This window comes from Triticum aestivum, chromosome 7B (assembly GCF_018294505.1).
Source record: "Triticum aestivum cultivar Chinese Spring chromosome 7B, IWGSC CS RefSeq v2.1, whole genome shotgun sequence".
NCBI lineage: Eukaryota > Viridiplantae > Streptophyta > Magnoliopsida > Poales > Poaceae > Triticum > Triticum aestivum.
Genome location: NC_057813.1, coordinates 572,575,134 through 572,584,304, shown reverse-complemented (window position 1 = coordinate 572,584,304; position 9,171 = coordinate 572,575,134). Strand labels below are relative to the sequence as shown.

General features: G+C 45.0%; 1 protein-coding gene and 1 long non-coding RNA gene across 3 annotated transcripts in view; one reads left to right on the top strand and one right to left on the bottom strand.

The window, feature by feature from the left end:
- LOC123161997 (protein SEMI-ROLLED LEAF 2) overlaps positions 1-6,408 on the bottom strand; it is a 10,244-nt gene extending 3,836 nt beyond the window's left edge. The window contains exons 1-15 of one of the 2 annotated variants that reach the window (XM_044579803.1): positions 6,017-6,408; positions 5,434-5,577; positions 5,266-5,340; positions 5,061-5,176; positions 4,790-4,904; positions 4,561-4,689; positions 3,808-3,855; positions 3,234-3,424; positions 2,952-3,148; positions 2,579-2,865; positions 2,251-2,400; positions 1,629-2,150; positions 1,361-1,510; positions 942-1,017; positions 584-708 (exon numbers count right to left, since the gene is read on the bottom strand). In XM_044579803.1, coding sequence (XP_044435738.1) covers positions 584-708; positions 942-1,017; positions 1,361-1,510; positions 1,629-2,150; positions 2,251-2,400; positions 2,579-2,865; positions 2,952-3,148; positions 3,234-3,424; positions 3,808-3,855; positions 4,561-4,689; positions 4,790-4,904; positions 5,061-5,176; positions 5,266-5,340; positions 5,434-5,568 — 2,316 coding nt within the window. In that variant the 5' untranslated portion in view covers positions 5,569-5,577; positions 6,017-6,408. The remainder of the gene's footprint in view (positions 1-583; positions 709-941; positions 1,018-1,360; positions 1,511-1,628; positions 2,151-2,250; positions 2,401-2,578; positions 2,866-2,951; positions 3,149-3,233; positions 3,425-3,807; positions 3,856-4,560; positions 4,690-4,789; positions 4,905-5,060; positions 5,177-5,265; positions 5,341-5,433; positions 5,578-6,016) is intronic. The other variant, XM_044579804.1, reaches the window with a different exon arrangement.
- A 776-nt stretch (positions 6,409-7,184) lies between these two features.
- LOC123155883 (uncharacterized) lies at positions 7,185-8,044 on the top strand. Its single transcript, XR_006477662.1, has 3 exons — positions 7,185-7,534; positions 7,638-7,826; positions 7,912-8,044. It is a non-coding gene; the product is annotated as an uncharacterized lncRNA (long non-coding RNA).
- The last annotated feature ends 1,127 nt before the right edge of the window (positions 8,045-9,171 follow it).

Here is a 9,171-nt window from a genome sequence, read left to right as displayed (position 1 = left end):
CGCGCCGAAGCCGCCGCGCGAGGAGACGAGGAACCCCGCCGCCGCCGGCGACGGCCGGGCGAAGCCCGGCCGTGCCCTCGGGCGGCGGCGAGGGAGGAGGAGAGAGAGGGGGGAGACCCGGCGGCGGCGGCGGCTAGGGTTCCCTCTCGGTCGCGCGCGGGGCGACGCGAGAGGGAACAGAGCGAGTCAACCTCGTGTTTGTTTCTTCTTTGTAGTCTGTGAATTTCACTGCATTTACCAAATGAATTCTAAAAACGACAGTACATTGTCGATGGCAAGAAAACAATAAAGGAAGGTATACAGGTGATTTTCATTATTATACTTATGCATGTTTAATGTGACAATTCAGGTGATTGTGTGGTAAACAAAATTTTCAGTGAAGGCCATGGACTTGTGATATCAACATGAACATTTGGGAAAAAAAGAAATTCTGGAAAGTAACAAGAATGGGCTAATGTCTTCATCCCACTTAAAATATCTAAGCATATCATTTCGCAGGATCATGTCTTGTTTGGGAGGTTACACTACCATAATCAAAAAATATATACCAGACACCAAACGAGGGAGATCTTTTATCACATACCGTTTTGTCATTAATCATCTGTTTACAGATTGGAATAAGAGGTGCCACATTGAAAGCTCTTGAAGAGAAAATTGTCATGGCTGTAGCCAGAGTAAACAAGGAGCGGCGTCGAGACGGTGGTAATTCTACAAGGTTAACAAACAGAAAACACAGATAGGTGCAAAAGAGTCAAAACTGAATTCTAGTGTAAGGTTATTATTAGAATGTCATATTATATTGTTGAACAATTATTACAGCATCATGATTCATGAACAACATAAGTTTTAGATTATATATTTTCTACAAAAAAAAAGGTTACGTGGAACACTGCATTTATATTTACAGCTAATAATGCTTACAGTCAATTAGACTGTATTACCTGCTTCAGTTAGTGAATAGTGCCTCAAAGCAAATGCAACCTGAAAGCTCTGAGTAAGAGCCTCAAAAATGGATGCCTGGAAGAGCAAAGGAAGGAAAACCATAAGAAAAGAGGATATCATGAATTCATGATAGAGATATCATTCTGGTTTTGAGCTGAAGCACGAATAGATGTTAATTCATTAGAAGAAACAGAAATAAAACACTTTGCTCTTTTGGGTGTCAACTGCCTGAAACTGTATAACACTTTGCTCTTCAGTGTTGATACCCGCAAAGTGGAACATTTAGTTCCGCAAGTGGATCCTTGGTTAGCATGAGATTAAGGTTTTGCATTAAATATCTGGTGTCTGTTTTACAAGCACATAATCATGCCAAGAATGATGAAGAAAAAAAAAGAATTTGATTGGAAGAGTAGGTTACCTTGCATCCAGAAAACAACAAAAGCAAGCTGTAGGTATGAGCAATGGCTTCATAGTTTGCAGGAGTGTTCTCAGGAGATACTGCTTGAGCCCAAATGGATGTCAGCAAAAGGGTGATCTGACGACTACTCAACTTCAGCAAAAGTGTATCCTGAACGCATTCAATATATTGCAGAAATGATTATTCATGGTAATAAATATTTTACTCAAAGGTCGTTGACTTTTTAGTTAATAATCCTGAATTGAAGAAAGATTATTTATGGAGGTACCATTTCATCATCTGACTTGCTTGAGGATTTTTTGTCTTCCTTCACAGACATAGAAGGTGCTCTCAGAGCCATTGAAGGACCTCTAAGAACAATGGAGGGAGCTTTAACAGATGAAGGAGCTCTCAAAGCCATTGATGGACCTTTTTTCATGGAAAAGTTAGGCATTCTCATGCTACTGCGGCGGCTTTGAGACACAGGTAGCTTTTGCCGATTAGCACTTCCAGTCTCTTCACCAACGCTGTGCGAATTACTCTTGCTTTCTCCTTGTGAATTGTCAGAGTGCTTATCCTTTTTCAACTTGTCAAAGATAGCAGCTGAAGATGAAAACACGGAGACAGCCCTAGAGAGTGTTCTCTGCATGTCATGTGCCCTAGCCTGGCTTGTAGCACTTGCTTGAAGTATAGGGGAAACGGAGGAGGGGACCAAGACAATAGCAAATATGCGGTGTGCAGCCACACGTGCTTCATGATCAGGATGGATCATTGTTAAGAGTAACTGATGAAATAGAGCTTCTGGGAACACCTGACAGCATATAAAGAAGATAAATTTCCGAAGCAGAAAATGGTACTGCTGTCTGAGATGAATTTAAACACTTCACTTTTTTTTTGCTTCAAGATTATACCTTATTCTGATATTGAATATTTGGCACAGACGCAATTATTTGAGCTGTGCGATAAACAGCAGCCGCAGTTGATCTGGCTACAACAGGAGTGCTTGAAATGTTCTCTAGCATCACCGCCATCATATCAAGAACTGGCCCAGCATCAGATACCTGATCAACAAAATAGTCTTAATGATCCGTCCATGCATTTTGGAGAGATCTTCACTTGAAGATAACTATATAATTGCACAGCTCAGACTTCTGGAGGGCATCAGTTAAAATCTTGTATTTACAGAAGGAACAAGCAGATAAAGCATAAAATTTCAGATGGACAGAAAAGAAATCATACCTTCTTTGCCAGTTCCACTAGGCATTCATCTATGGCCTTTCGGAATTTTTCGTTCCTTTTTACTAGCTCTGCATCTTTGCTACCAAGAGTAATATGGAATGTTCTCTTTAAATGCCTGACTAGATCACTTATGGCGCCTATAGTTGCTACTGAAGCCTGAGCATTGGATTGCTCTGCAAGGATAGAAGCCACTTCCACGATGCTAAGCTGCATGTCTGGTTGCTTCACCATTGCTTTGTTTTCAATATGCTTTACCAGTAGAGCCAGCAGTAAGTGCATGTTTACCCCTGTGTAAGTCATTTAAACAAAATAAGAAACTGGGTTGCTTTAATATGAAATACTTCTATGCTCTCATAGAATGCAAATGAAGTACCTGAGTGTTCCACTAACAGTTGCATGTCTAACAATACACACAGAGCAAGTCCATTATCTGGTGACCAGGAACTACTGCTACCAAAGCGCCGGAACACAGACTCTAAGATACGACGGAATGTTGTTGCCTCCCTAGCAAACTTGGCCATATTGTGCACACAGATTCTGGACCAAAGCTTAGGATCCTTAGCATCTTCCCTGCAGCACAGGAGTCTGTTGAGAAGCCAACTACAGAATAAGAAAATTATCAAACAGACAAAGAGTAGGAATACGATTATATTACGTAGCCAGGTTAACTCCTCCCTTAGCATTAACTATGCTCTCCCAGGTGGGGATCTCGATAATGACAAAGGGGGAGTTATTTTCCTCTGTTTTTGGGACTTCTTGTGCAAATTCATTGTCTGGAACTTTGGTAACTTGGTCATCAATCTGGGCCCTCTGAGGTTTGTAGTTTTCCAATACAACTTCAACAACCTGGAAATGAATATATAAAAACAAAAGCTATGATGGAACAATTGGAAATACGGTCTACTTGTGCAAGGAGTTGAAAATCTGATATTAACCAAAATAAATACCAATAAGAAAACTCCCATGCATTAGCAACTTACATATCTCTTCCCTAGAAGTGGTCTTGATATTTCAACGATGCTAGAAGTAAAACTTAACAATTATATGGCAACCTCTTAAGAGAGGCAGTTCATGGTCATTTCACTTAAATAAGTGTAAATAGAGGGGAGAAAAACTATGCTAGCTGGGTTAGGATTTAGATAGGTCAGGAATGAAGCATAGTTTTTTTTATGTAGTAAATATGAAAAAGAAAGATACAGAAAGAAAAGTACTGTGCAGATATTACTTACATTATCAAACTCTGACGAGATATGAGAAAGCTCTCCCATGAACCAGATCTGTTTAACACAAGAAGAATATTATGACTGCTGATAATATTTGGTTTGCAAGATCCAGATGTTTAGAGTAGTTAGTGTATAAGCTTGAGGAAAGTAGTTGTTGTATAATAAATGAATGACACTTCCATTTTACATCATTCATGTGAGTCCTATGACTACACTGGAGCACAAATAGAAGACATAGAAAAAAAATAGAGCAATAGAGGATAATATGGATACAATTGGAGTGAGCATCCTTGGCTGTAGAAATAAGTTGTGAGAATGTATGGATCTATCTAGAATTTCTGTTGGGAAACAGTAAATGGATGTCCAAGTCCCTTGAAAGATATTTAATTAGCATTTACTCCCTCCGTTCACTATTATAAGATGTTCTAACTTTTTTCTGAATCGGATGAATATATATGCGTTTTAGTGTGTTTGTTCACTCATTTAAATCCGTACGTAGTCCATATTAAAATATCCAAAAGGTCTTATAATAGTGAACGGAGGAAGTAATATTTATTGCTTATGATAATTCATTCATCACATGATAAGGAATGCACCAAATTCTAATATAAAATATGTGTGTCAGATGTGTTATTTTGAACCTCTTTTGGCAATGACGGTCTCCTACACTTGAAATTGTCCCATTCACTTCTTCACCACTTTTAGCAATCAACGTTAAGATGTCGTACTTGTTTGATATTGTGTTGTGATAGATCTTACCATAGCTGAAAGAGCTTGCAGGCCTGCAGCACGCAATGAAGTTGCTCTGTCATCCTCTCCTGCTTCTTGAGCTAGTTCACAAAGTCTTGGGACCAGCCCTTCTAGATTGAACTGATATGTACCATCCACCTGGAATACACAAGAATGTAAACACAAAACAGGCATTATGCCATTTTAGGTATCGAATAATGCCATTGCCATCCACTGAGGATTAGGCCAACGGGCATACCTGATTGACAGCAAAATCAAACAAGGTTTCACAAGCTATTATGCGCATGTCATCCTGCCTCTTTTGATCCAAAAGTGTGTGTACAATGCTTAGTAAGCTACTCGCAAGCAGTGGCCTGCATCGAGCAAATCACCTTCATATTAGCCATTCAGATATAATATTAAACTGTATTCACATCTAATAAATGTCACTAGGATGGTGCTCATTGCTGCAAATAATCTTATGGAATCCAGTGACATGAGCAAAAAGACAGTTGGAAAGTAAGACTGACATTTGTTCTTTGCAAGAAACCAGCAGTCTGCGGTATATCAGCATCACCACTTTTGCAAAACCATACTGCTCAGCTCTTAATTCCTTGTAAATCCTTTGCTCCAGGTAAACTGTGATCTGCTCAAATATGAACACACATTAGAATGCACGCAAGTTACCAAAACAATTGAGTAAACATTTCAGGTTCTGAAGAGAAGAGGGGGAACCTTGGGCACTCGAAGAGGGTTCTTGGCGGCGTACTCGCACAGCTTCCCGATCCTTCTCTCATTTGGTTCTTCGTCCTACATCGCAAAAGCACAAGATGATTATTACATTGATCCAGAACACCGGCTAATGCCGCATCATGGTAACATGAAAGACAGAGATGGCCCAACCTGTGTTCTGGGGAAGATTTCGGCAAGGATCTTCTTGTAGCGCTTAACGGGTTGCCTGGACCGTGCCCTGAGCCCGGGGCAGAAATAGCACAGGGCCCCGCACGCCGGCAGGACCTTCCGCGATATCACACCCATCCTCTACTACTGCAGGCAGAATTGATACAGCACATGTTAGTGCCATCCCCAACGCACATTAGAAGCAACCCAAGGCTGTGTGCATCACTCGATGCAGAGGCGAGGGGGGTTGACAAAAAACATTAGAAGCAGCCCTTTACAAACACCCAAGGCGGATCGGTTGAACTCGTCAGGATCGATCATCAGCCAAGCAATATAACAAAACAGTTGATTCAGATTTCACTGTATCAGGCTGCGAGCTCTCCCCCAAGGCTACCAAAATCAAGCTACATTTTGGTCAAACCCGGGTTGGTGAGTCGAATCATTTTGGGAGTTTTGCCGATGACGATCGACGACGCACAATCGAAACCGAGCTGCAACACGACCCCATCGTCCGCAATGACACAACACAACCGTAATTCAGACGGCACCAATGCGAAGGCACGGCGATGGGAAGGGAGTCACGTACATTACTAAGGGGGCCAAGCCGGCCTTGTCGTTCGGTCGGTCGGATCGGGCTGCGGCAGCGGCGGCGACGGCGACGTGGGGAACGCGGTGGGCGCCAGCCGCGGCGCCGGTGGTGGTGGGTGGGTGGGGGTCGTCCTCTCCGCCTCCTGCCTGCCGCTCCGGGCGAGAGAGACGCGGGGCGGGGGTGGGTGGTGGAGGGGAGGGAGACGCGGGCGGGGTGGTGGTGGGAGAGAGGCTCGCGCGCGGGGTGGCACGCCCCACGGTGGTTATTCACGACCGGGCCTCGGGTTTTGCCCCATTGCCTGGGCTGTGCTGGTGCCGGAGGGGGGCGCGCGCGCGGGGGCGGGGTGGTGGTTAGGTGGAATGGGCGGAGACGGGTGGTGGCGCCCCTCACCGTTCGTGCGCCCGAGGTGGCCGCCGGAACGCACGGCGCCGCGTGCGCGATTTTCACTGCAGAAAAGGCTGCAACTCTTTTTCCCGTTCATTGCGACAATATAGAGAGTGGAAACAGAAGGTGAAGCAGCCAGCTGCAGGACGGAGGGCGCTGCTGACCCGTGAGGCTGGACGGCGGATTCTTTTTTTTTTCTGACGCGAAATTGCTTTATTGCATGATAGAAATCCGGTTACAATCACCTAAGAAGCTGCTAACTAAGAAGGATGGACGGGAGTCCAACCAAACATCTGAAACTAAAAGCGAAGTCGCATGCTTTGCGCAAAGATCAGCCGAACAATTGGCTTCTCTTGCGGCATGCTGAATCGAAAAGGAGACGAAGCTCGCAGCTCTTTCCTTGATTTCATCGAATATAGGCTTCACAATCGATCTGGGACTGTGATGCGAATTCCAGAGGTTCGCTACCTTCAAGCAGTCCACTTTCATTGCCACGTGTGAGAAGCCCCTCAGCTGGGCGAATATCACTCCTTCTCGCAATGCTAGGACTTCGGCAATGAAAGGGTCAGTAACACCTCGGATTGGCTTGCACCATGCACCCATGAAGGCAGGGGCGGATCTACACCCCAGGCCCCCAGGGCCCAGGCCCGGGGCGTGGCCTTTTTATTTAGCTATTACTATAGTAAGTTTTTCATATGGGCCCGGGGCCTAGCCCACGACACAGCCCAAGGTCTAGACGCTCAGCTTCCTCAGCCACGAGCCCCCACGACAGAACTTCCGTTCGCACGCATGCAAGTGAGTCAGGAGCCGCCTCCCCTCCTGTGCGCCGGGCCGCCGCCTTCCCTCCTGTGCGCCGCGCTGCCGTCGGGGCGCCGGGTCACCGGTGATTTTCTCGCTCATTGCCGCTCGTCTGCACGACCAGACATAGCCCTGGGACGCCGCTCTTCTCTTCCTAAATCCCCTGCTCGGCTGCTCCCAGCTGCTCAGGGTTGTGGACTGCGATCTGCCGCTTCTGCTCTAGCCGGGCGACGCCGCCGCTCTCTCCGGCCACTTCCTGGATCCGGACTCCCCGTCTCCACGCCGCCGCTCTACTCTGGCCACTGCCCAACTCCAGACTACAATTGAATTGATGTATAGCCCTCGTCTATGTTACTATGTATTATATGAAGAAAGTTTAACTGAACCTTGAACCAACTATTCAGTCACCGTTTCTGCCTAATTCTGTATGTATCAGCGGGAAGAGCTTTCTGGGCTATGAGTATTATCAAGACCAAGTTGAGGAATAAGATGGGTGATGATTGGCTTAATTATAACATGATGTGCTATATTGAGCGAGATGTATTTGCAAGTATTCCCGATGATGATATTTTATATCGCTTTCAAGCCTACAGGGATCGCAAAGGGCTTTTACCTCCCTGTAGAGGTAAGATTTTAGATTTTAATTAATCATCATTATTTCACTATGTTTATGTCTTTTCTTATGAAATTACACGTTTGATGTCTTGAAGGTGTTGCTTCTTATTCTGCCGTTGATCATGTTATGGGAGGCACAAATGAAATAAACAATTGATTTGGTACTCTTTTACATTCCCGTATTATTTCTAGTTTTATCATGGTATATCTCTTCTGTTGGATTGGGCGGCCTAGATTAAATTCAAGAATTATTGAACAATTAAGATTTATTTTGTTTGTTATTACATATGATCTTTTTTTTTAAATTGCCATGGTGTGTTACTGTGTTTTGTGGTAGTTATAAGTGCCAAAGTTTTTCCTTGTTGCCGAAAAAAATTGGGCCCGGGCTTTGCTTCAATCCTGGCTCCGCCACTGCATGAAGGAGATATGCGAGCGGGCAACTCCTTCCGCGCCTCTCACCCGGAGTTGAGTGTCAAGTGCACCATCCGTGTTGATTTTGATCCACCCGGGCTGGGGTGGGTTCCACTTCTGAATCCTCGTGCTTTGTCGTTGGATCGGAGGCATATCAAGTACAGCTAGGTCATCTCGAGCCCATTTGATTGCTTGGGCGGGGTCATAACCTTCCTCATCATGTGTCCAGCGGTTCCTCGAGGTCCAGATCGAATGCATGATTGTAATGATCTTGCATCTGTCCGAGTCTGAGAATCTAGTGTCAACCACTAGGTCTTGCGCCCATGTGTCAGGATGCAGCCTTGGAAGTTTGAGACCAATGACTTCCTTTGCTGCAGACAGGGCCGGGCCGGCAAAATCCGGGGCCCTGTGCCAAACTAAAAAATGAGGCCCTATCTCACTAAAAAAAGTAACAAGCAATTATAATAATGTATATATATACATACATATATATATATATATCACAGAAAAATTATAATGTATATAATATAATGTCTTACATAAGTGGGTATAAAAGAATCTTATCTGTTCAACTCTTGCTTGCATCTGTCATCCTTTGTAGCCGCCGCCTCCTCCTTCTCCTCCACAAAAAGTTAGGATTTTTGCCTCCCGTCGCCGCCGCCGCAGGTCCGCCTCCTCTCCGATGGCCTTAGGGCCATGGGGGCGCAGTGGATCTCGGTAAGGGTCGGCAGGAGGGCTCCGTTTTTAATCGTTTCTTTAAGTTTTGCTAGGGTTTGTGTCCTGCTCAGGAAGACGAGACGACGGCGACTCCCTGAAGATGGAATAAAGGTCTTCCCCCCTAGCCCCCGTTCCGGCGATGCGTCTAGCATCGTTGGTGGGCGTGTGGAGGTGTGTCTCCGGTGGATCTATCTTTGGTGGATTTGCTCGGATCTCGTCGTTGTTCG